The 26,814-nt window shown below is 43.9% G+C and overlaps 1 protein-coding gene across 2 annotated transcripts in view; it reads left to right on the top strand.

The window, feature by feature from the left end:
- LOC110510773 (ubiquitin thioesterase ZRANB1) overlaps positions 1-25,926 on the top strand; it is a 51,665-nt gene extending 25,739 nt beyond the window's left edge. For both annotated transcript variants that reach the window (XM_090217816.1, XM_090217817.1), the window contains exons 3-10: positions 314-501; positions 1,849-2,002; positions 3,960-4,031; positions 6,368-6,566; positions 8,165-8,285; positions 8,826-8,955; positions 15,629-15,858; positions 24,199-25,926. In XM_090217816.1, the coding sequence (XP_090073942.1) occupies positions 314-501; positions 1,849-2,002; positions 3,960-4,031; positions 6,368-6,566; positions 8,165-8,285; positions 8,826-8,955; positions 15,629-15,858; positions 24,199-24,417 (1,313 nt within the window). In that variant the 3' untranslated portion in view covers positions 24,418-25,926. The remainder of the gene's footprint in view (positions 1-313; positions 502-1,848; positions 2,003-3,959; positions 4,032-6,367; positions 6,567-8,164; positions 8,286-8,825; positions 8,956-15,628; positions 15,859-24,198) is intronic.
- The last annotated feature ends 888 nt before the right edge of the window (positions 25,927-26,814 follow it).

Raw genomic sequence — 26,814 nt, 5'->3', positions numbered from 1 at the left:
AGTGGGGCAAAAAAAGTATTTAGTCAGCCACCAATTGTGCAAGTTCTCCCACTTAAAAAGATGAGAGAGGCTTGTCATTTTTTCATCATAGGTACACTTCAAATATGACAGACAAAATGAGGAAAAAAAAAAATCCAGAAAATCACATTGTAGGATTTTTTATGAATTTATTTGCAAAAAAATATGTTTTTGCCCCACTGTATATATATATATATATTTTAAATCAGAATTCTGTCTAAATGTAGCCTAGGTGTCAGCTTATGATTTAAAAAATGTAGCCTAAATGGTAAAACACTAAATGTGTGTGCTGCAGGTGTGGTGGAGGGGAACATGGCTGCTGTCGAGGCCTACAAGGAGTCCGGCGGTGACATCGCCCGTCAGCTGACTTCAGACGAGGTCCGTCTCCTGAACCGTGCCACTGCCTTCAACGATGGCTTTACTCTAGTTCACCTGGCCATCCGCTTCCAGAGACAAGACATGTTGGCTATCCTTCTCACTGAGGTAAAGTTACATTTGTTTTTGAAATACATAAGAGTCAGGGTGAATGTCCAGATTCGAATCAATTTTGTCCCTCGCATGGACCGACTAGCTATTTGGAACAGTACCAATTATCCGAATGGCTCGAACGTAAAGTGATTAGAAGTCAGGGAGACAAAGAATCCAGAAGGGGGAAAAAAACAAAATGGCGTCTGACTCACGGTCAGACTTATCACAACTGTAATTCACATATAAGCAAGCCACTGTACTCATTCGTTTCCCGAATCAGACATCTTGAAATCCAAGTTTCCTGAAACGTTTTTGCAAGTAGGACAGATTTATTATTATTTTTTACTAATCCAAGTACTCTTATATATATATATATTTTTTAAAGCAATGAGGCTGATGCAACATATCAGATCGTTTAGCTTAAAATGTTGATCGAGTTTTATTTATTCATATTATAAGCTCAACAATACGCACGTGGCCCAAATCTTTCAAATTGCATTTAGCGGGGAAACATTGTTCTCTAAAGCGCACCGCATGTGTGAGCGGTTTCATGTGACAGAGATGAAAATATCTGTTAGAAATTAAGGAAGGGGAGATCTGAAGATGCTAGCATGGGTACAACTAGCATAGAATATGAGAAACATTTTGGTTTGTATTTATTATGGATGCCCATTAGTTCCTGCCAAGGCAGCAGCTACTCTTCCTGGGGTTTATTATGGATCCCCATTAGTTCCTGCCAAGGCAGCAGCTACTCTTCCTGGGGTTTATTATGGATCCCCATTAGTTCCTGTCAAGGCAGCAGCTACTCTTCCTGGGGTTTGTTATGGATCCCCATTAGTTCCTGCCAAGGCAGCAGCTACTCTTCCTGGGGTTTATTATGGATCCCCATTAGTTCCTGCCAAAAGCAGCAGCTACTCATCCTGGGGTGTAGCAAAATTAATGCAGTTATACAATTTTAAAAACATTACAATACATTCACAACATATTTCAAAACGCATTAAGTGTGTGCCCTCAAGCCCCTACTCTACTACCACATATCTACAACACAAAACCCTTGTGTAAGTGTGTGCCCTCAAGCCCCTACTCTACTACCGCATATCTACAACACAAAACCCTTGTGTACGTGTGTGTACAGTGGAAGTGTTCTTTAATGGAAGCCTCTCAACAAAGTCCAGGTAGAATCAGGAATTCCCCAGGGCAGCTGTCTAGGCCCCTTACCTTTTTCAATCTTTACTAATGACATGCCACTGGCTTTGAGTAATGACTCAACACTATACACTTCAGCCACTACAGCGACTGAAATTACTGAAATGAAAAGCTGTCTTGTCGTAATGAGTCTGTCCTCCCTCCATCCCCGTGCAGGTGTCCCAGCAGGCGGCTAAGTGTATCCCTGCCATGGTGTGTGGTGAGCTGACGGAACAGATCCGCAGGGAGATCGCTGCCTCTCTGCACCAACGTAAAGGAGACTTCAACTGTTACTTCCTCTCTGACCTGGTGACCTTCACACTGCCCGCAGGTGACCGACCTTCCCTGTCCTTACTGTACATCTTGCTGTTTGTCCTCAGTGTCCCTCAGGGATGATGAATTGATGGGTAACAAGCTAAATGTCCGAGGGAGATTTGTTCATCGTGATTAAAATTAGCAAAATTACTGAAATGTTTCATCCAATTTCAAGTTGTTCTGTATATAAAATACATTTAGGAAGTATGTTTAAGTGTATGAATTAACAATGTAGGTTATCCTTGTAGTACAGTAGCTAGTCTTAGTGAGGGAGAGAGAGACTGTATCCATCCTTGTAGTACAGTAGCTAGTCTTAGTGAGGGAGAGAGAGACTGCATCCAGTCTTGTAGAACAGTAGCTAGTCTTAGTGAGGGAGAGAGAGACTGCATCCAGTCTTGTAGTACAGTAGCTAGTCTTAGTGAGGGAGAGAGAGACTGCATCCAGTCTTGTAGTACAGTAGCTAGTCTTAGTGAGGGAGAGAGAGACTGCATCCTGTCTTGTAGTACAGTAGCTAGTCTTAGTGAGGGAGAGAGAGACTGCATCCAGTCTTGTAGTACAGTAGCTAGTCTTAGTGAGGGAGAGAGAGACTGTATCCAGTCTTTTCCCGCCTGCATAATATCGTCATTGAGATTTCAGAGATGTGCACTTAACTGTACACACACACACACACACACATACTGTAGCGTTCCTGGTTGTAATTCTGTTTCAGAACAGGCTAGTATTTCTGTGCAGGCAGAGCTTGGCTTCAGGCCATTACAGTGAGAGGTCTCTCGCTCTCTCGCTCCCTCCCTCTCTCTCTCTCGCTCCCTCTCTCTCTCTGTCTCTGTCTCTCTCTCGCTCTCATTTTCTCTCTCTCGGTTTCTTTCTCTCTCTCTCTCTCTCTCTCTCTCTGTCTCTCTCTCTCTCTCTCTCGTTTTTTCTCTCTCTCGGTTTCTCTCTCTCTCTCTCTCTCGGTTTCTCTCTCTCTCTCTCTCTCTCTCTCTCTTCCCCCCCCAGTGTATTCACTATTGAGCCAGAGAATGGTCACCAGTGTTCTCTTCTGTGTATGCCGTTAGCCGTGCAGCTACTGTGCCTTCAGAATGTATTCACACCCCCTTGATTTATTACACCTGTTGTTGTTACAGCCTGAATTCAGAATTGATTCACACCCCCTTGATTTATTACACCTGTTGTTGTTACAGCCTGACTTCAGAATGGATTGCCCCCCTCCCCTCAACCATCTAAACACAATACTCCATTATGACAAAGTGAAGACATGTTTATAAAAAAATTGTTTTGCTAATATATAGAAAAATGAAATGTCATTTACATATGTATTCACACCCCTTTGCTATGACACTCCAAATCGAGCTCGGGTTCTTCCAATTTCCTTTCGTCGTTCTTGACGTCACTGCACCTTTATTTGGAGTCCACCTGTGGCCAATTTTAAATGGTTTGGACATGATTTAGAAAGAAACACACCTGTCTATATAGGGTCCCACAGGTGACAGCGCATGTTCGTGTAGAACCTATACCGGGAAGTCCAAGGAACTCTCCGTAGATCCCTGAGATATGTGACGAGGCCTATATCTGGGGAAGGGTATAAAACAATTACTAGAGTCTTGAAAGTTTCCATCATTGGGAAATGGAAAACATATTGAACTACCCACACTCTGCCTAGAGCTGTCTGACCAAACTGAGCTACCGGGCAAGAACAGCATGTTTACTGTTCGGTCACCAATTGGCAAAATGTAGATCATTTTATGAAGGTTTTTTACAAGCATCTTTTCTCAGTGTTGTTTTCTGAGTTCACTATGACCGTTTTGATTTGTGGGGGGGTGTGGGGGGGAGGGGAGGGGTGTTAGGCAGTCAATATAGGCAAATGTGAACAGGGGGAATTTTGTAATCTAGCTGATAATAATATTAGCTTTTTTTTTTATTTTTAAGTCACCTAATTCCACTCCCGCTCTCTCTCTCGTTGTGTGTTTCTGCAGACATCGAAGACCTGCCCACTGCAGTCCAGGAGAAGCTGTTTGACGAGGTGTTAGATCGAGATGTACAGAAAGGTAAAACGATCTCAGAGGATTCTTGATATCTCTGGATATTTTCTCAATATCTCCCATCCACCCCATGTCAGGGATGCGTACTGCATGTTGAATATTTACCATTAGAATCAAGTGTGTGTGTGTGTGTGTGTGTGTGTGTGTGTGTGTGTGTGGTTTGATCCTTTTGCGTCCGTCTCAGATGACCAGTTGTAAAGTGATGAAAGAGAGAAGCTCCTTTAAGAGCACACGCTGTTCCATGACAGTCAACTCTGTTCCCAAATATACACAGTGTACAGAACATTAGGAACACCTTCCCAATATTGCGTTGCGCCCCTTAGAACAGCCTCAATTCATTGGGTCATGGACTCGACACAAAGTATTGAAAGCGTTCCACAGGGCTGCTGGAGGATGTTGACTCTAATGCGTCCCACAGTTGTGTCATGTTGGCTGGATGTCCTTTGGGTGGTGGACCGTTCTTGATACACTCGGGGAAACGGTTGAGTTTGGAAAAACCCCAGCAGCATTGCAGTTCTTGACACACACAAACCGGTGTGCCCGGCACCTACTACCATACCCTGTTCAAAAGGCACTTAAATAGTTAGTCTTGCTCATTCACCCTCTGAAGGGCTCACATACACAATCCATGCCTCAATTGTCTCCAGTCTTATAAATCCTTCTTTAACCTGTCTCTGACCAGGTGAATCCAGGTGAACGCTATGATCCCTTATTGATGTCACTTGTTAAATCCACTTCAATTCAATTTAAATCCACTCTTTCATCTACACTGATTGAAGTGGATTTAACAGGTGACATCAATAAGGGATCATAGCGTTCACCTGGATTCACCTGGTCAGGCTGTTATTGAAAGAGCAGGTGTTCCTAATGTTTTGTCCACTCAGTGTATGTTAGGTGTGAATTTTGTGGGTGGTAATTCTGCGTCAGTCAGTCTTTCAGATGAGCAGGTAGAAAAGCGAAGAGTCCTCCTTTTAGGAGAACCAATCTGCTCCTCTCCTCAGCTAGCTATTTACCTCTCCTCAGCTAGCTAGTTATCTCACCGCCCTCTCCTCAGCTAGCTAGTTACCTCACCGCCCTCTCCTCAGCTAGCTAGTTACCTCACCGCCCTCTCCTCAGCTAGCTAGTTACCTCACCGTCCTCTCCTCTCCTCAGCTAGCTAGTTACCTCACCGCCCTCTCCCCAGCTAGCTAGTTACCTCACCGCCCTCTCCTCTCCTCAGCTAGCTAGTTACCTCACCGCCCTCTCCCCAGCTAGCTAGTTACCTCACCGCCCTCTCACCAGCTAGCTAGTTACCTCACCACTCCCTCCTCTCACCAGCTAGCTAGTTACCTCACCGCCCTCTCCTCTCCTCAGCTAGCTAGTTACCTCACCTCCCTCTCCTCTCACCAGCTAGCTAGTTACCTCACCGCCCTCTCCTCTCCTCTCCTCAGCTAGCTAGTTACCTCACCGCCCTCTCCCCAGCTAGCTAGTTACCTCACCGCCCTCTCACCAGCTAGCTAGTTACCTCACCACTCCCTCCTCTCACCAGCTAGCTAGTTACCTCACCGCCCTCTCCTCTCCTCAGCTAGCTAGTTACCTCACCTCCCTCTCCTCTCACCAGCTAGCTAGTTACCTCACCGCCCTCTCCTCTCCTCAGCTAGCTAGTTACCTCACCTCCCTCTCCTCTCAGCAGCTAGCTAGTTACCTCACCGCCCTCTCCTCTCCCCAGCTAGCTAGTTACCTCACCGCCCTCTCCTCTCCCCAGCTAGCTAGTTACCTCACCTCCCTCTCCTCTCCCCAGCTAGCTAGTTACCATCAGGGTTAACTACACAGACGTTTCAGCTCTACATCCTTATTGAGTGTTCACTTACTCCAATGATTCTCCCAGGTGTGTCTAGGTCTCGGAGGTGTCTTGTGACCTATTTCAGCTAGTAGTGTAATTGGGTTACATGGGAGAAATAGGATGCTCCAGTTGGTTGTTGCAGGGCCAAGGGGAGACGAGGGAAGAATTACGTAATTGAGTTGCTGTGTCCTCTCTCTCTAAATGGCTAACAATGTATGTGTCCTCTCTGTGTCTGTGTGTGTCCTTTCTCTCTCTCTCTTTGTGTGTGTGTGTGTGTGTCTGTGTGTGTCTTTTCTCTCTCTCTCGTTGTGTGTGTGTGTGTGTGTGTGTGTCTGTGTGTGTCTTTTCTCTCTCTCTCTCTTTGTGTGTGTGTGTGTGTGTGTCTGTGTGTGTCCTTTCTCTCTGTCTGTGTGTGTGTGTGTGTGTGTGTGTGTGTGTGTGTGTGTGTGTGTGTGTGTGTGTGTGTGTGTGTGTGTGTGTGTGTGTGTGTGTGTGTGTGTGTGTGTGTGTGTCTCTACAGAGCTAGAGGAGGAGTCTCCCATCATCAACTGGTCCTTGGAGCTGGGTACCAGGCTGGACAGCAGACTGTATGCCCTGTGGAACCGTACACAGGGAGACTGCCTGTTAGACTCAGTACTGCAGGCTACCTGGGGGATATATGACAAGGACTCAGTCCTCCGCAAGACCCTCCATGACAGCCTGCATGACTGCTCTCACTGGTAAGAAACACACACACACACACACACACACACAAACACACACACACACACACACACACACACACACTGTCCCCTGCAAAGATTTACAGGACAGACTGCACGACTGCGCTCCCTGTTGAGAATCACACACACTGTGGCCAGCTCTGGCCCCCCCTATCCACACACTGTGGCTGGGCTCTGGCCCCCTATCCACACACTGTGGCCGGCTCTGGCCCCCCCCATCCACACACTGTGGCTGGGCTCTGGCCCCCCCTATCCACACACTGTGGCTGGGCTCTGGCCCCGTCTCCACACACTGTGGCTGGGCTCTGGCCCCATATCCACACACTGGCTGGGCTCTGGCCCCCATCCACACACTGTGGCTGGGCTCTCCCCCCCCCCTATCCACACACTGTGGCCAATACAATACAATATAACTTTATTGTTCATTTGTTACAGTGACCCCCTCCCCCCCTCAATATTGCGATTCGAAGTTCCAAACATACGGCTCGCTACATGTCTACTACAGAGAGACAGGGAGCAGGAGAACATGAGTTCTGATCAGTCAGGGAAATGAAAGAGCTGAAAGCACGTTGGCTCACTATTCTAAACGAAGATGGAAAACAAGCTACAGATGGAAACATGTCTGGAATTTAGCTGGTTCTTTGGGTTGTATTGGATCCCTGGTAGGCTGTTACATTGGGTTGTATTGGATCCCTGGTAGGCTGTTACATTGGGTTGTATTGGGTCCCTGGTAGGCTGTTACGTTGGGTTGTATTGGATCCCTGGTAGGCTGTTACATTGGGTTGTATTGGATCCCTGGTAGGCTGTTACATTGGGTTGTATTGGATCCCTGGTAGGCTGTTACATTGGGTTGTATTGGATCCCTGGTAGGCTGTTACATTGGGTTGTATTGGATCCCTGGTAGGCAGTTACATCTGTAGGAGATGAGATGATGGCTACTGCTGTATCGCTGGTTCTTTGGGTTGTATTGGATCCCTGGTACAGGCAGTTACATCTGTAGGAGATGAGATGATGGCTACTGCTGTATTGGATCCCTGGTAGGCAGTTACATCTGTAGGAGATGAGATGATGGCTACTGCTGTATTGGATCCCTGGTAGGCAGTTACATCTGTAGGAGATGAGATGATGCTACTGCTGTATCGCTGGTTCTTTGGGTTGTATTGGATCCCTGGTAGGCTGTTACATCCGTAGGAGATGAGATGATGGCTACTGCTGTATTGGATCCCTGGTAGGCAGTTACATCTGTAGGAGATGAGATGATGGCTACTGCTGTATTGGATCCCTGGTAGGCTGTTACATCTGTAGGAGATGAGATGATGGCTACTGCTGTATCGCTGGTTCTTTGGGTTGTATTGGATCCCTGGTAGGCAGTTACATTGGGTTGTATTGGATCCCTGGTAGGCAGTTACATCTGTAGGAGATGAGATGATGCTACTGCTGTATCGCTGGTTCTTTGGGTTGTATTGGATCCCTGGTAGGCTGTTACATCTGTAGGAGATGAGATGATGCTACTGCTGTATCGCTGGTTCTTTGGGTTGTATTGGATCCCTGGTAGGTAAAGCTAATGATAATGAGATGTTTGTTCTGTGTTCCAGGTTCTACACACGGTGGAAGGAGTGGGAGTCGTGGTATTCTCAGAGCTTTGGTCTCCACTTCTCCCTCCGAGAAGAACAGTGGCAGGAGGACTGGGCCTTCATACTCTCTCTGGCCAGCCAGGTAACTAACTAGCTAACTAACTAACTAACTAACTAACACACACAGACAGACAGACAGACAGACAGACAGACAGACTCACAGACAGACAGACAGACAGACAGACACACACACACACACACACACACACACACACACACACACACACACACACACACACACACACACACACACACACACACACACACACACACACACACACACACACACACACACACACAGATCAGCCTTTCTATCCCCTGTATTATAAAATGCAATATTATTATTTGAGGTACTTGGTTTATCTGATCAGAGTTCTACAATATGCAGCTGTCACTATCATGACCAAATCATGTGAAAGCACCTCAAATTGATTGAAATGCTAATGGCAGTCCAGTGACTTGAATGTCTGCCTGCCTGTCTGCCTGTTTTCCTGTCTGTTTTTCTGTCTACCTGTCTGTCTGTCTGTCTGTCTTCCTGTCTGTCTGTCTGTCTGTCTGTCTGTTCGTCTGCCTGCCTGTCTGTCTGCCTGCCTGTTTTCCTGTCTGGCTGTCTTCCCCACAGCCTGGTGCCAGCCTGGAACAGACTCACATCTTTGTTCTAGCACACATTCTTCGTCGACCAATCATCGTGTACGGAGTGAAGTATTACAAGAGTTTCCGCGGAGAGACGTTAGGCTACACTCGTTTCCAAGGTGAGTGGAGAGACGTTAGGCTACACTCGTTTCCAAGGTGAGTGGAGAGACGTTAGGCTACACTCGTTTCCAAGGTGAGTGGAGAGACGTTAGGCTACACTCGTTTCCAAGGTGAGTGGAGAGACGTTAGGCTACACTCGTTTCCAAGGTGAGTGGAGAGACGTTAGGCTACACTCGTTTCCAAGGTGAGTGGAGAGACGTTAGGCTACACTCGTTTCCAAGGTGAGTGGAGAGACGTTAGGCTACACTCGTTTCCAAGGTGAGTGGAGAGACGTTAGGCTACACTCGTTTCCAAGGTGAGTGGAGAGACGTTAGGCTACACTCGTTTCCAAGGTGAGTGGAGAAACGTTAGGCTACACTCGTTTCCAAGGTGAGTGGAGAGACGTTAGGCTACACTCGTTTCCAAGGTGAGTGGAGAGACGTTAGGCTACACTCGTTTCCAAGGTGAGTGGAGAGACGTTAGGCTACACTCGTTTCCAAGGTGAGTGGAGAGACGTTAGGCTACACTCGTTTCCAAGGTGAGTGGAGAGACGTTAGGCTACACTCGTCTCCAAGGTGAGTGGAGAGACGTTAGGCTACACTCGTTTCCAAGGTGAGTGGAGAGACGTTAGGCTACACTCGTTTCCAAGGTGAGTGGAGAGACGTTAGGCTACACTCGTTTCCAAGGTGAGTGGAGAGACGTTAGGCTACACTCGTTTCCAAGGTGAGTGGAGAGACGTTAGGCTACGCTCGTTTCCAAGGTGAGTGGAGAGACGTTAGGCTACACTCGTTTCCAAGGTGAGTGGAGAAAACGTTAGGCTACACTCGTTTTCAAGGTGAGTGGAGAGACGTTAGGCTACACTCGTTTCCAAGGTGAGTGGAGAGACGTTAGGCTACACTCGTTTCCAAGGTGAGTGGAGAGACGTTAGGCTACACTCGTTTCCAAGGTGAGTGGAGTGACGTTAGGCTACACTCGTTTCCAAGGTGAGTGGAGAGACGTTATGCTACACTCGTTTCCAAGGTGAGTGGAGAAACGTTAGGCTACACTCGTTTCCAAGGTGAGTGGAGAGACGTTAGGCTACGCTCGTTTCCAAGGTGAGTGGAGAGACGTTAGGCTACACTCGTTTCCAAGGTGAGTGGAGAAACGTTAGGCTACACTCGTTTCCAAGGTGAGTGGAGAGACGTTAGGCTACACTCGTTTCCAAGGTGAGTGGAGAAACGTTAGGATACACTCGTTTCCAAGGTGAGTGGAGAGACGTTAGGCTACACTCGTTTCCAAGGTGAGTGGAGAGACGTTAGGCTACACTCGTTTCCAAGGTGAGTGGAGAGACGTTAGGCTACACTCGTTTCCAAGGTGAGTGGAGAGACGTTAGGCTACACTCGTTTCCAAGGTGAGTGGAGAGACGTTAGGCTACACTCGTTTCCAAGGTGAGTGGAGAGACGTTAGGCTACACTCGTTTCCAAGGTGAGTGGAGAGACGTTAGGCTACACTCGTTTCCAAGGTGAGTGGAGAAACGTTAGGCTACACTCGTTTCCAAGGTGAGTGGAGAGACGTTAGGCTACACTCGTTTCCAAGGTGAGTGGAGAGACGTTAGGCTACACTCGTCTCCAAGGTGAGTGGAGAGACGTTAGGCTACGCTCGTTTCCAAGGTGAGTGGAGAAAACGTTAGGCTACACTCGTTTCCAAGGTGAGTGGAGAAACGTTAGGCTACACTCGTTTCCAAGGTGAGTGGAGAGACGTTAGGCTACACTCGTTTCCAAGGTGAGTGGAGAAAACGTTAGGCTACACTCGTTTCCAAGGTGAGTGGAACGGCAGAATTATTATCTCGGGAGTCTATTGTGATAATAGGCAGGTTTAACGAGGACCCAAACACTTTAGTCTTCCAAACATAATGGGCAGCTGCGTAACGGGTTCTAGCTATAACTCACATCTATATAAGTAGACCAGTCAGTCTGACCCCAGACCTGTAGAGAGAGAGATAGAGACTAATGGGCAGCTGCGTAACGGGTTCTAGCTATAACTCACATCTATATAAGTAGACCAGTCAGTCTGACCCCAGACCTGTAGAGAGAGAGATAGAGACTAATGGGCTAACGGTTCTAGCTATAACTCACATCTATGTAAGTAGACCAGTCAGTCTGACCCCAGACCTGTAGAGAGAGAGATAGAGACTAATGGGCAGCTAGGTAACGGTTCTAGCTATAACTCACATCTATATAAGTAGACCAGTCAGTCTGACCCCAGACCTGTAGAGAGAGAGAGAGAGACTAATGGGCAGCTGCGTAACGGGTTCCATCTATAACACATCTATATAAGTAGACCAGTCAGTCTGACCCCAGACCTGTAGAGATAGAGAGATAGAGACACACACTTCATGTCATTATCGAGTGGGTGGCAGGATTTTAACAACCTGGACCCTGCATGTGAAATAGTGTGTTGTTATTAGACCAGAGGAAGCTGTAGATAGAGACTGTGTGTTATTAGACCAGAGGAAGCTGTAGATAGAGACTGTGAGTTATTAGACCAGAGGAAGCTGTAGATAGAGACTGTGTGTTATTAGACCAGAGGAAGCTGTAGATAGAGACTGTGTGTTATTAGACCAGAAGAAGCTGTAGATAGAGACTGTGTGTTGTTATCAGACCAGAGGAAGCTGTAGATAGAGACTGTGTGTTATTAGACCAGAGGAAGCTGTAGATAGAGACTGTGTGTTATTAGACCGGAGGAAGCTGTAGATAGAGACTGTGTGTTATTAGACCAGAGGAAGCTGTAGATAGAGACTGTGTGTTATTAGACCAGAGGAAGCTGTAGATAGAGACTGTGTGTTATTAGACCAGAGGAAGCTGTAGATAGAGACTGTGTGTTATTAGACCAGAGGAAGCTGTAGATAGAGACTGTGTGTTATTAGACCAGAGGAAGCTGTAGATAGAGACTGTGTGTTATTAGACCGGAGGAAGCTGTAGATAGAGACTGTGTGTGTTGTTATTAGACCAGAGGAAGCTGTAGATAGAGACTGTGTATTGTTATTAGACCAGAGGAAGCTGTAGATAGAGACTGTGTGTTATTAGACCAGAGGAAGCTGTAGATAGAGACTGTGTGTTATTAGACCAGAGGAAGCTGTAGATAGAGACTGTGTGTGTTGTTATCAGACCAGAGGAAGCTGTAGATAGAGACTGTGTGTTATTAGACCAGAGGAAGCTGTAGATAGAGACTGTGTGTGTTGTTATCAGACCAGAGGAAGCTGTAGATAGAGACTGTGTTGTTATTAGACCAGAGGAAGCTGTATCATGAGGTGTGTGTGTGTCTCTGTCTCTGTCTAAACTGAGCCTACATATGAAACCTTATAGGAACAACATATTAGCCCATAGCAGAGTTGTATGTGCGTTGTGGGCGCGAGGGGCCCAGGAGTGGGGTTGCCATGCATGGTTGCTGGGTAACATTAAAACAACATAGCTCTCCATGTAAATCCTTTCCTTTCATGTTCAAAATAGACTACAGTTAATAGAAAGGCCCTAGCAACCAATGCAGGCAACACTAGATCATGAAAGGACCACTCAAGGACCTCGTTGGGGGAATAAGTGTTTTCATTTGTTATTATTTTTGGATCTAATAAAATCTTAATAAAATCTAATTTTATATGTAGACTTCACCGTGGAAAGCTTACTTATGAGTTCTCTCCCAACATTGCAGTTAAAAAGTAAGAAAACCCACATACATTAATAACTGTCTCTTTACTGTCAGTTATACCCACATACATTAATAACTGTCTCTTTACTGTCAGTTATACCCACATACATTAATAACTGTCTCTTTACTATCAGTTATACCCACATTTATAACTGTCACTTTACTGTCAGTTTCCTTCCATTCTGCATCATTCCATTACATAGTTAGTTCCCCATGGTGTTGGTGAGAGTCTCAGCTGTCCACAGAGGGGTTATACTAGTGTGTAGCCCAAACCGATCGGACGTTACAGACGGAAAAGGCTGTACCGACTTCAGATGAGTCTAGTGGGCGTCCCAACGGAGAACGCCATGGTGTTGGTGACTTGGGGTACTGGGGTACGAGGTAATAGTGAGTCGGGGTACTGGGGTACGAGGTAGCAGTGAGTCGGGATGCTGGGGTACGAGGTAGCAGTGAGTCAGGGTACTGGGGTACGAGGTAGTAGTGAGTCAGGGTACTGGGGTACGAGGTAGCAGTGAGTCGGGGTACTGGGGTACGTGTTAGTAGTGAGTCGGGGTACTGGGGTACGAGGTAGCAGTGAGTCAGGGTACTGGGGTACGAGGTAGTAGTGAGTCGGCGTAGTGGGGTACGAGGTAGTAGTGAGTCGGCGTAGTGGGGTACGAGGTAGTAGTGAGTCGGGGTACTGGGGTACGAGGTAGTAGTGAGTCAGGGTACTGGGGTACGAGGTAGTAGTGAGTCAGGGTACTGGGGTACGAGGTAGCAGTGAGTCGGGGTACTGGGGTACAAGGTAGTAGTGAGTTGGGGTACTGGGGTACGAGGTAGTAGTGAGTCAGGGTACTGGGGTACGAGGTAGTAGTGAGTCGGGGTACTGGGGTACGAGGTAGCAGTGAGTCGGGGTACTGGGGTACGAGGTAGTAGTGAGTTGGGGTACTGGGGTACGAGGTAGTAGTGAGTCAGGGTACTGGGGTACGAGGTAGCAGTGAGTCGGGGTACGAGGTAGTAGTGAGTCGGCGTAGTGGGGTACGAGGTAGTAGTCAGGGTACTGGGGTACGAGGTAGTAGTGAGTCGGCGTAGTGGGGTACGAGGTAGTAGTGAGTCGGCGTAGTGGGGTACGAGGTAGTAGTGAGTCGGGGTACTGGGGTACGAGGTAGTAGTGAGTCAGGGTACTGGGGTACGAGGTAGCAGTGAGTCGGGGTACGAGGTAGTAGTGAGTCGGGGTACGAGGTAGTAGTGAGTCGGCGTAGTGGGGTACGAGGTAGTAGTGAGTCGGGGTACTGGGGTAAGAGGTAGTAGTGAGTCGGGGTACTGGGGTACGAGGTAGTAGTGAGTCAGGGTACTGGGGTACGAGGTAGCAGTGAGTCAGGGTACTTTGGTACGAGGTAGTAGTGAGTCGGGGTACTGGGGTACGAGGTAGTAGTGAATCAGCGTACTGGGGTACGAGGTAGTAGTGAGTCGGCGTACTGGGGTACGAGGTAGTAGTGAGTCGGCGTAGTGGGCTACGAGGTAGTAGTGAGTCGGGATGCTGGGCTACGAGGTAATAGTGAGTCGGGGTACTGGGGTACGAGGTAGCAGTGAGTCGGGATGCTGGGGTACGAGGTAGCAGTGAGTCAGGGTACTGGGGTACGAGGTAGTAGTGAGTCAGGGTACTGGGGTACGAGGTAGCAGTGAGTCGGGGTACTGGGGTACGTGTTAGTAGTGAGTCGGGGTACTGGGGTACGAGGTAGTAGTGAGTTGGGGTACTGGGGTACGAGGTAGTAGTGAGTCAGGGTAGTGGGGTACGAGGTAGTAGTGAGTCGGCGTAGTGGGGTACGAGGTAGTAGTGAGTCGGCGTAGTGGGGTACGAGGTAGTAGTGAGTCGGGGTACTGGGGTACGAGGTAATAGTGAGTCAGGGTACTGGGGTACGAGGTAGCAGTGAGTCGGGGTACGAGGTAGTAGTGAGTCGGCGTAGTGGGGTACGAGGTAGTAGTGAGTCGGGATGCTGGGCTACGAGGTAATAGTGAGTCGGGGTACTGGGGTACGAGGTAGCAGTGAGTCGGGATGCTGGGGTACGAGGTAGCAGTGAGTCAGGGTACTGGGGTACGAGGTAGTAGTGAGTCGGCGTAGTGGGGTACGAGGTAGTAGTGAGTCGGCGTAGTGGGGTACGAGGTAGTAGTGAGTCGGGGTACTGGGGTACGAGGTAGTAGTGAGTCAGGGTACTGGGGTACGAGGTAGCAGTGAGTCGGGGTACGAGGTAGTAGTGAGTCGGGGTACGAGGTAGTAGTGAGTCGGCGTAGTGGGGTACGAGGTAGTAGTGAGTCGGGGTACTGGGGTACGAGGTAGTAGTGAGTCGGGGTACTGGGGTACGAGGTAGTAGTGAGTCAGGGTACTGGGATACGAGGTAGCAGTGAGTCAGGGTACTTTGGTACGAGGTAGTAGTGAGTCGGGGTACTGGGGTACGAGGTAGTAGTGAGTCAGCGTACTGGGGTACGAGGTAGTAGTGAGTCGGAGTAGTGGGCTACGAGGTAGTAGTGAGTCGGGATGCTGGGGTACGAGGTAGCAGTGAGTCGGGATGCTGGGCTACGAGGTAATAGTGAGTCGGGGTACCGGGGTACGAGGTAGCAGTGAGTCGGGATGCTGGGGTACGAGGTAGCAGTGAGTCAGGGTACTGGGGTACGAGGTAGCAGTGAGTCGGGGTACTGGGGTACGAGGTAGCAGTGAGTCAGGGTACTGGGGTACGAGGTAGTAGTGAGTCGGGGTACTGGGGTACGAGGTAGTAGTGAGTCGGGGTACTGGGGTACGAGGTAGTAGTGAGTCGGGGTACTGGGGTACGAGGTAGTAGTGAGTCAGGGTACTGGGGTACGAGGTAGTAGTGAGTCGCCGTACTGGGGTACGAGGTAGTTGGGAGATTGATTGAGGTAATATGTACGTGTAGGTTTGGTTAGGTGATATATTTTTAGTACTATGCACATAGTAGGAGAGAAAGGCATTTGATTAACTGATAGAGGCACTGACCTGCCTCTCTACCTGTACAGGTGTGTACCTGCCCCTGTTGTGGGAGCAGAGCTTCTGTTGGAAGAGTCCCATCGCCCTGGGTTACACACGCGGACACTTCTCTGCCCTGGTCGCCATGGAGAACGACGGCTACGACAATCGCGGCGCGGGCGCCAACCTCAACACTGACGATGACGTCACCGTAACCTTCCTGCCGCTGGTGGACAGCGAGAGAAAGCTGCTGCACGTACATTTCCTGTCTGCACAAGAGGTAACATTAACTCTTATCACATTAACATTAACTCTTAGCACATTAACATTAACTCTTATCACATTAACATTAACTCTTAGCACATTAACATTAACTCTTAGCACATTAACATTAACTCTTAGCACATTAACATTAACTCTTAGCACATTAACATTAACTCTTAGCACATTAACATTAACTCTTAGCACATTAACATTAACTCTTAGCACATTAACATTAACTCTTAGCACATTAACATTAACTCTTAGCCTACATTTTCCATGCCCCCCCAGAGTAAATCTAATTACATAAATATTAAAATCCATCTGTTTAAACTAGAGAGATGTTTTTTTGGGGGGGGCGTCTCAACCCGCCGATATCGCCCTTCCGCGTCTACAGTGAAAAGTAGGAGAGCTAGAGGGCCGTTTGTCAGACCAGGAGACATCCTGAAAATCTGTCTTCTCACGAAGAACATCTGTAGCGTCTGAACGGGTTGGCCTAGATAAGTATTAAGATCACTCTCACCAACACCATGGTGTTCTCCGTTGGGACGCCCACTAGACTCGTCTGAAGTCGGTACAGCCTCTTCCGTCTGTAACGTCCGACCGGTTTGGGCTACACACTAGTATAACCCCTCTGTGGACAGCTGAGACTCTCACCAACACCATGGGGAACTAACTATGTAATGGAATGATGCAGAATGGAAGGAAACTGACAGTAAAGTGACAGTTATTAATGTATGTGGATATAACTGACAGTTATTAATGTATGTGGGTATAACTGACAGTAAAGAGACAGTTATTAATGCATGTGGGTATAACTGACAGTAAAGAGACAGTTATTCATGTATGTGGGTATAACTGACAGTAAAGTGACAGTTATGAATGTATGTGGGTATAACTGACAGTTATTAATGTATGTGGGTATAACTGACAGTAAAGAGACAGTTATTAATGTATGTGGGTATAACTGACAGTTATTAATGTATGTGGGTATAACTGACAGTAAAGTGACAGTTATGAATGTATGTGGGTATAACTGACAGTTATTAATGTATGTGGGTATAACTGACAGTAAAGAGACAGTTATTAATGTATGTGGGTATAACTGACAGTAAAGAGACAGTTATTAATGTATGTGGGTATAACTGACAGTAAAGAGACAGTTATTAATGTATGTGGGTATAACTGACAGTTATTAATGTATGTGGGTATAACTGACAGTAAAGTGACAGTTATTAATGTATGTGGGTATAACTGACAGTTATTAATGTATGTGGGTATAACTGACAGTAAAGTGACAGTTATGAATGTATGTGGGTATAACTGACAGTTATTAATGTATGTGGGTATAACTGACAGTAAAGACACAGTTATTAATGTATGTGGGTATAACTGACAGTAAAGAGACAGTTATTAATGTATGTGGGTATAACTGACAGTAAAGAGACAGTTATTAATGTATGTGGATATAACTGACAGTTATTAATGTATGTGGGTATAACTGACAGTAAAGTGACAGTTATTAATGTATGTGGGTATAACTGACAGTTATTAATGTATGTGGGTATAACTGACAGTTATTAATGTATGTGGGTATAACTGACAGTTATTAATGTATGTGGGTATAATTGACAGTAAAGAGACAGTTATTAATGTATGTGGGTATAACTGACAGTAAAGAGACAGTTATTAATGTATGTGGGTATAACTGACAGTTATTAATGTATGTGGGTATAACTGACAGTTATTAATGTATGTGGGTATAACTGACAGTTATTAATGTATGTGGGTATAACTGACAGTAAAGTGACAGTTATTAATGTATGTGGGTATAACAAACAGTTATTAATGTATGTGGGTATAACTGACAGTTATTAATGTATGTGGGTATAACTGACAGGTATTAATGTATGTGGGTATAACTGACAGTAAAGTGACAGTTATTAATGTATGTGGGTATAACTGACAGTAAAGTGACAGTTATGAATGTATGTGGGTAAAACTGACAGTTATTAATGTATGTGGGTATAACTGACAGTAAAGAGACAGTTATTAATGTATGTGGGTATAACTGACAGTTATTAATGTATGTGGGTATAACTGACAGGTATTAATGTATGTGGGTATAACTGACAGTAAAGTGACAGTTATTAATGTATGTGGGTATAACTGACAGTAAAGTGACAGTTATGAATGTATGTGGGTATAACTGACAGTTATTAATGTATGTGGGTATAACTGACAGTAAAGAGACAGTTATTAATGTATGTGGGTATAACTGACAGTTATTAATGTATGTGGGTATAACTGACAGTTATTAATGTATGTGGGTATAACTGACAGTTATTAATGTATGTGGGTATAACTGACAGTAAAGTGACAGTTATTAATGTATGTGGGTATAACTGACAGTTATTAATGTATGTGGGTATAACTGACAGTTATTAATGTATGTGGGTATAACTGACAGGTATTAATGTATGTGGGTATAACTGACAGTAAAGTGACAGTTATTAATGTATGTGGGTATAACTGACAGTAAAGTGACAGTTATGAATGTATGTGGGTATAACTGACAGTAAAGTGACAGTTATTAATGTATGTGGGTATAACTGACAGTTATTAATGTATGTGGGTATAACTGACAGTAAAGTGACAGTTATTAATGTATGTGGGTATAACTGACAGTAAAGTGACAGTTATTAATGTATGTGGGTATAACTGACAGTTATTAATGTATGTGGGTATAACTGACAGTAAAGTGACAGTTATTAATGTATGTGGGTATAACTGACAGTAAAGAGACAGTTATTCATGTATGTGGGTATAACTGACAGTAAAGAGACAGTTATTAATGTATGTGGGTATAACTGACAGTAAAGAGACAGTTATTAATGTATGTGGGTATAACTGACAGTAAAGTGACAGTTATTAATGTATGTGGGTATAACTGACAGTTATTAATGTATGTGGGTATAACTGACAGTAAAGTGACAGTTATTAATGTATGTGGGTATAACTGACAGTTATTAATGTATGTGGGTATAACTGACAGTTATTAATGTATGTGGGTATAACTGACAGTTATTAATGTATGTGGGTATAACTGACAGTAAAGAGACAGTTATTAATGAATGTGGGTATAACTGACAGTAAAGAGACAGTTATTAATGTATGTGGGTATAACTGACAGTTATTAATGTATGTGGGTATAACTGACAGTAAAGTGACAGTTATTAATGTTTGTGGGTATAACTGACAGTAAAGTGACAGTTATTAATGTATGTGGGTATAACTGACAGTAAAGTGACAGTTATTAATGTATGTGGGTATAACTGACAGTTATTAATGTATGTGGGTATAACTGACAGTAAAGTGACAGTTATTAATGTATGTGGGTATAACTGACAGTTATTAATGTATGTGGGTATAACTGACAGTAAAGTGACAGTTATTAATGTATGTGGGTATAACTGACAGTAAAGTGACAGTTATTAATGTATGTGGGTATAACTGACAGTTATTAATGTATGTGGGTATAACTGACAGTAAAGTGACAGTTATTAATGTATGTGGGTATAGCTGACAGTTATTAATGTATGTGGGTATAACTGACAGTTATTAATGTATATGGGTATAACTGACAGTAAAGTGACAGTTATTAATGTATGTGGGTATAACTGACAGTTATTAATGTATGTGGGTATAACTGACAGTAAAGAGACAGTTATTAATGTATGTGGGTATAACTGACAGTAAAGTGACAGTTATTAATGTATGTGGGTATAACTGACAGTTATTAATGTATGTGGGTATAACTGACAGTAAAGTGACAGTTATTAATGTATGTGGGTATAACTGACAGTTATTAATGTATGTGGGTATAACTGACAGTTATTAATGTATGTGGGTATAACTGACAGTTATTAATGTATGTGGGTATAACTGACAGTAAAGAGACAGTTATTAATGAATGTGGGTATAACTGACAGTAAAGAGACAGTTATTAATGTATGTGGGTATAACTGACAGTAAAGAGACAGTTATTAATGTATGTGGGTATAACTGACAGTAAAGAGACAGTTATTAATGTATGTGGGTATAACTGACAGTTATTAATGTATGTGGGTATAACTGACAGTTATTAATGTATGTGGGTATAACTGACAGTAAAGTGACAGTTATTAATGTATGTGGGTAAAACTGACAGTTATTAATGTATGTGGGTATAACTGACAGTAAAGTGACAGTTATTAATGTATGTGGGTATAACTGACAGTAAAGTGACAGTTATTAATGTATGTGGGTATAACTGACAGTTATTAATGTATGTGGGTATAACTGACAGTAAAGTGACAGTTATTAATGTATGTGGGTATAGCTGACAGTTATTAATGTATGTGGGTATAACTGACAGTTATTAATGTATATGGGTATAACTGACAGTAAAGTGACAGTTATTAATGTATGTGGGTATAACTGACAGTTATTAATGTATGTGGGTATAACTGACAGTAAAGAGACAGTTATTAATGTATGTGGGTATAACTGACAGTAAAGTGACAGTTATTAATGTATGTGGGTATAACTGACAGTTATTAATGTATGTGGGTATAACTGACAGTAAAGTGACAGTTATTAATGTATGTGGGTATAACTGACAGTTATTAATGTATGTGGGTATAACTGACAGTTATTAATGTATGTGGGTATAACTGACAGTTATTAATGTATGTGGGTATAACTGACAGTAAAGAGACAGTTATTAATGAATGTGGGTATAACTGACAGTAAAGAGACAGTTATTAATGTATGTGGGTATAACTGACAGTTATTAATGTATGTGGGTATAACTGACAGTAAAGTGACAGTTATTAATGTTTGTGGGTATAACTGACAGTAAAGTGACAGTTATTAATGTATGTGGGTATAACTGACAGTAAAGTGACAGTTATTAATGTATGTGGGTATAACTGACAGTTATTAATGTATGTGGGTATAACTGACAGTAAAGTGACAGTTATTAATGTATGTGGGTATAACTGACAGTTATTAATGTATGTGGGTATAACTGACAGTAAAGTGACAGTTATTAATGTATGTGGGTATAACTGACAGTAAAGTGACAGTTATTAATGTATGTGGGTATAACTGACAGTTATTAATGTATGTGGGTATAACTGACAGTAAAGTGACAGTTATTAATGTATGTGGGTATAGCTGACAGTTATTAATGTATGTGGGTATAACTGACAGTTATTAATGTATATGGGTATAACTGACAGTAAAGTGACAGTTATTAATGTATGTGGGTATAACTGACAGTTATTAATGTATGTGGGTATAACTGACAGTAAAGAGACAGTTATTAATGTATGTGGGTATAACTGACAGTAAAGTGACAGTTATTAATGTATGTGGGTATAACTGACAGTTATTAATGTATGTGGGTATAACTGACAGTAAAGTGACAGTTATTAATGTATGTGGGTATAACTGACAGTTATTAATGTATGTGGGTATAACTGACAGTTATTAATGTATGTGGGTATAACTGACAGTTATTAATGTATGTGGGTATAACTGACAGTAAAGAGACAGTTATTAATGAATGTGGGTATAACTGACAGTAAAGAGACAGTTATTAATGTATGTGGGTATAACTGACAGTAAAGAGACAGTTATTAATGTATGTGGGTATAACTGACAGTAAAGAGACAGTTATTAATGTATGTGGGTATAACTGACAGTTATTAATGTATGTGGGTATAACTGACAGTTATTAATGTATGTGGGTATAACTGACAGTAAAGTGACAGTTATTAATGTATGTGGGTATAACTGACAGTTATTAATGTATGTGGGTATAACTGACAGTAAAGTGACAGTTATTAATGTATGTGGGTATAACTGACAGTAAAGTGACAGTTATTAATGTATGTGGGTATAACTGACAGTTATTAATGTATGTGGGTATAACTGACAGTAAAGTGACAGTTATTAATGTATGTGGGTATAGCTGACAGTTATTAATGTATGTGGGTATAACTGACAGTTATTAATGTATATGGGTATAACTGACAGTAAAGTGACAGTTATTAATGTATGTGGGTATAACTGACAGTTATTAATGTATGTGGGTATAACTGACAGTAAAGAGACAGTTATTAATGTATGTGGGTATAACTGACAGTAAAGTGACAGTTATTAATGTATGTGGGTATAACTGACAGTAAAGTGACAGTTATTAATGTATGTGGGTATAACTGACAGTTATTAATGTATGTGGGTATAACTGACAGTTATTAATGTATGTGGGTATAACTGACAGTTATTAATGTATGTGGGTATAACTGACAGTAAAGAGACAGTTATTAATGAATGTGGGTATAACTGACAGTAAAGAGACAGTTATTAATGTATGTGGGTATAACTGACAGTTATTAATGTATGTGGGTATAACTGACAGTAAAGTGACAGTTATTAATGTTTGTGGGTATAACTGACAGTAAAGTGACAGTTATTAATGTATGTGGGTATAACTGACAGTAAAGTGACAGTTATTAATGTATGTGGGTATAACTGACAGTTATTAATGTATGTGGGTATAACTGACAGTAAAGTGACAGTTATTAATGTATGTGGGTATAACTGACAGTTATTAATGTATGTGGGTATAACTGACAGTAAAGTGACAGTTATTAATGTATGTGGGTATAACTGACAGTAAAGTGACAGTTATTAATGTATGTGGGTATAACTGACAGTAAAGTGACAGTTATAAATGTGGGTATAACTGACAGTAAAGTGACAGTTATTAATGTATGTGGGTATAACTGACAGTAAAGTGACAGTTATTAATGTATGTGGGTATAACTGACAGTAAAGTGGCAGTTATTAATGTATGTGGGTATAACTGACAGTTATTAATGTATGTGGGTATAACTGACAGTAAAGTGACAGTTATTAATGTATGTGGGTATAACTGACAGTAAAGTGACAGTTATTAATGTATGTGGGTATAGCTGACAGTTATTAATGTATGTGGGTATAACTGACAGTTATTAATGTATATGGGTATGACTGACAGTAAAGTGACAGTTATTAATGTATGTGGGCATAACTGACAGTAAAGTGACAGTTATTAATGTATGTGGGTATAGCTGACAGTTATTAATGTATGTGGGTATAACTGACAGTAAAGTGACAGTTATTAATGTATGTGGGTATAACTGACAGTTATTAATGTATGTGGGTATAACTAACAGTTATTAATGTATGTGGGTATAACTAACAGTTATTAATGTATGTGGGTATAACTGACAGTAAAGTGACAGTTATTAATGTATGTGGGTATAACTGACAGTAAAGTGGCAGTTATTAATGTATGTGGGTATAACTGACAGTAAAGTGACAGTTATTAATGTATGTGGGTATAACTAACAGTTATTAATGTATGTGGGTATAACTAACAGTTATTAATGTATGTGGGTATAACTGACAGTTATTAATGTATGTGGGTATAACTGACAGTAAAGTGACAGTTATTAATGTATGTGGGTATAACTGACAGTTATTAATGTATGTGGGTATAACAAACAGTTATTAATGTATGTGGGTATAACTGACAGTAAAGTGACAGTTATTAATGTATGTTGGTATAACTGACAGTAAAGTGACAGTTATTAATGTATGTGGGTATAACTGACAGTAAAGTGACAGTTATTAATGTATGTGGGTATAACTGACAGTAAAGTGACAGTTATTAATGTATGTGGGTATAACTGACAGTTATTAATGTATGTGGGTATAACTGACAGTTATTAATGTATGTGGGTATAACTGATAGTAAAGAGACAGATATTAATGTATGTGGGTATAACTGACGGTGGCTACCGATAGTGGATCATATTTAACACTATATAAATTATTTAAAAAATGAGTTACAGTGAAAAGTCCGGACATATAATGAGAACATTCTAGAAATCACAAATCAACTCGGTAGGTGAAGGTGAAGGAAAAGGTGATGTGCTTCAGTTCGCTGCCATGTGGCTGGTTTCTTATTGGTCTCCAGCGATCACAAGGTAAAAATCCACTAAATGTATTAAACATTAGGAACACCTGATCTTTCCATGACACAGACTGACCAGGTGAATCCAGGTGAAAGCTATGATCCCTTATTGATGTCACTTGTTGAATCCACTTCAATCAGTGTAGATGAAGGGGAGGAGACGGGGTTAAAGAATGATTGTTAGACCTTGAGACGTGGATTGTGTATGTGTGACATTCAGAGGGTTTATGGGCAAGACAAAGATTGTAATTATTTCCAATGTGTGTCTCTCTCTCTCTCTCTGTCTAGATGGGTAACGAGGAACAGCAGGAGAAGTTGTTGAGGGAGTGGCTGGACTGCTGTGTAACGGAGGGAGGCATGTTGGCCGCAATGCAGAAGTCGTCCCGGCGACGCAACCACCCACTGGTCACACAAATGGTGGAGAACTGGCTGGATGGATACCGACAGATCTGTCCCTGCGCCTCTCTCTCCGACGGGGAGGAGGAGGAGGAGGAGGAAGATGAGTGAAGGAGGGAAGGACACAGTGACACAGACACAGGAGAGGGTGACCAAGAGGAGGATGTGGCGTCACTGGATGGGACTCGAGACCACTAGCATCCTTCATACGGTACCATACGCCTCCTCACCTCAAGAGAGAGAGGATCCACGGTCTTCTGCGCTGCCATCTGAGGCTGTATCCCAAAGCACATAGGGTTCTGGTCAAAAAAGTAGTGCGCACTATATAGGGGGATAGGTTGGCATTTGGGACGCGGTCGGAGCGATCAATGGTCTTTCACTCTGCCGTCTCAGAAGCACTGAATAGAGGAGACCTGCTCTGGTTCTGAAAGAACTCTTGGAACACATTCTAGAATCTCCTCAACAAACCATGGCAACAACAATGGGTGCGTTCGTAAATTCACTCTGGAGTGCGTTGCCAGTTCGTAAATTCACTCTGGAGTGCGTTGTCAGTTCTTAAATTCACTCTGGAGTGCGTTGTCAGTTCGTAAATTCACTCTGGAGTGCGTTGTCAGTTCGTAAATTCACTCTGGAGTGCGTTGTCAGTTCGTAAATTCACTCTGGAGTGCGTTGTCAGTTCGTAAATTCACTCTGGAGTGCGTTGTCAGTTCGTAAATTCAGAGCGCACACTGGGACGCTCTGGCCGAGGAGTAGGGTTGATCTGAGCGTCCTGACCTCACAACGGCAATCAAGCACACAAGCTAACTGGCTAAAGTTGGTTAGCTTGCTAGCTACTTCCAGACACATAATGAGAGAACACCTCACTCACTGACCATTTTACTCCCCCAAGCAGAGCTGGTTAGGCTGTTTACATGTTATCCAGAGCGTTGGTGACTGTAACTGTGCTGCTGGCAACAATTGAATTACGTTTTTCTTTTTACAGAGGTTTACTGACACCGGTCATATTCAACGGGTGTGTTGCGCGTTTATAAATGAATCAGTTATTCTCTCACACGCATTCTGTTCTGAAATGGGAGTAGACAGCCAGAGGGACTTTACGAACGCACCCAAGGACAAACAACTACCACCAAGTAGCCACCCATATTATTTCAAATAAAGAACTATAGTTTGTGAAATGTTAATCGTCTTTTAAAATATTTAGTTTGAGTTTGAGTTCTCCCCATTTCCCCCCGTGTAATTATTTATCCATCATTGTTAATAATGCACGAGTTGTATAAATGATGTACTAGGGAAACAAAGTAACTTACCAGCATCAAAGTGGAAGACAGGAATCCTCATTGACTATCACTACTATGGACATCTACCTACGAAACCACATTACTCAATAAATTTTTTTTCTAGCGTTTTCCCGCTGCCTATTTTGTTATTGAGAATACTTGCCGTTTTCAATCCACCGGAGAGAAGTAGCGCTATATTTAGGAAGCCGTAGTTATATTTAAAGAAACTTAAAGGACGACGCACTCATGAAATTAAACTGTTCTATTTAGAAGATTGTAAATGCGAACAGAATTTAGCTTAAAGCTAAAGCAGAGCTATTAAAGAGACTTCTCATCCCACAAATGTGTCTACAAGGTTAACCAGGAAGAGCATCTGTTTTTTCTGGATCGTTTATCCCTTCTGCAAAAAATCCTTTAAAAAAGTTGGATGGTTAAAACTGTGTTTAGGAGAGCGAGGGAGAGAGAGGGGCACAGGGAGAGCGATGGAGAGCGGGGGAGAGAGAGAGAGGGGCACAGGGAGAGAGAGAGAGATGGGCACAGGGAGAGAGAGAGTGAGAGAGAGAGGGGCACAGGGAGAGTGAGAGAGGGGCACAGGGAGAGCGAGAGAGAAGGGCACAGGGAGAGAGAGAGAGAGGGGCACAGGGAGAGTGAGCGAGAGCGAGAGAGAGAGAGGGGCACAGGGAGAGCGAGAGAGAGAGAGGGGCACAGGGAGAGCGAGAGAGAGAGAGAGGGGCACAGGGAGAGCGAGAGAGGGGCACAGGGAGAGCGAGGGAGAGCGAGAGAGAGAGGGGCACAAGGAGAGCGAGAGAGAGAGAGGGGTACAGGGAGAGAGAGAGAAGTTGGATGGTAAAACTATTTATTTGTTAAGGAGAGAGAGGCAGCGAGAGGGCGAGGGGGGGGCAGAGAGAGGATGGGGGGCCAGAGAGAGGGCGTGGGGGGGCAGAGAGAGGGCTGGGGGGGCAGAGAGAGGGCGAGGGGGGGCAGAGAGAGGATGGGGGGCCAGAGAGAGGATGGGGGGCCAGAGAGAGGATGGGGGGCCAGAGAGAGGGCGAGGGGGGGGCAGAGAGAGGATGGGGGGCCAGAGAGAGGGCGAGGGGGGGCAGAGAGAGGATGGGGGGCCAGAGAGAGGGCGAGGGGGGGCAGAGAGAGGATGGGGGGGCAGAGAGAGGGCGTGGGGGGGGCAGAGAGAGGATGGGGGGCCAGAGAGAGGGCGAGGGGGGGCAGAGAGAGG

Source organism: Oncorhynchus mykiss, chromosome 23 (assembly GCF_057628025.1).
Source record: "Oncorhynchus mykiss isolate SJ-2025 chromosome 23, ASM5762802v1, whole genome shotgun sequence".
Lineage (NCBI taxonomy): Eukaryota > Metazoa > Chordata > Actinopteri > Salmoniformes > Salmonidae > Oncorhynchus > Oncorhynchus mykiss.
This window is presented reverse-complemented; position numbering and strand designations above follow the sequence as displayed.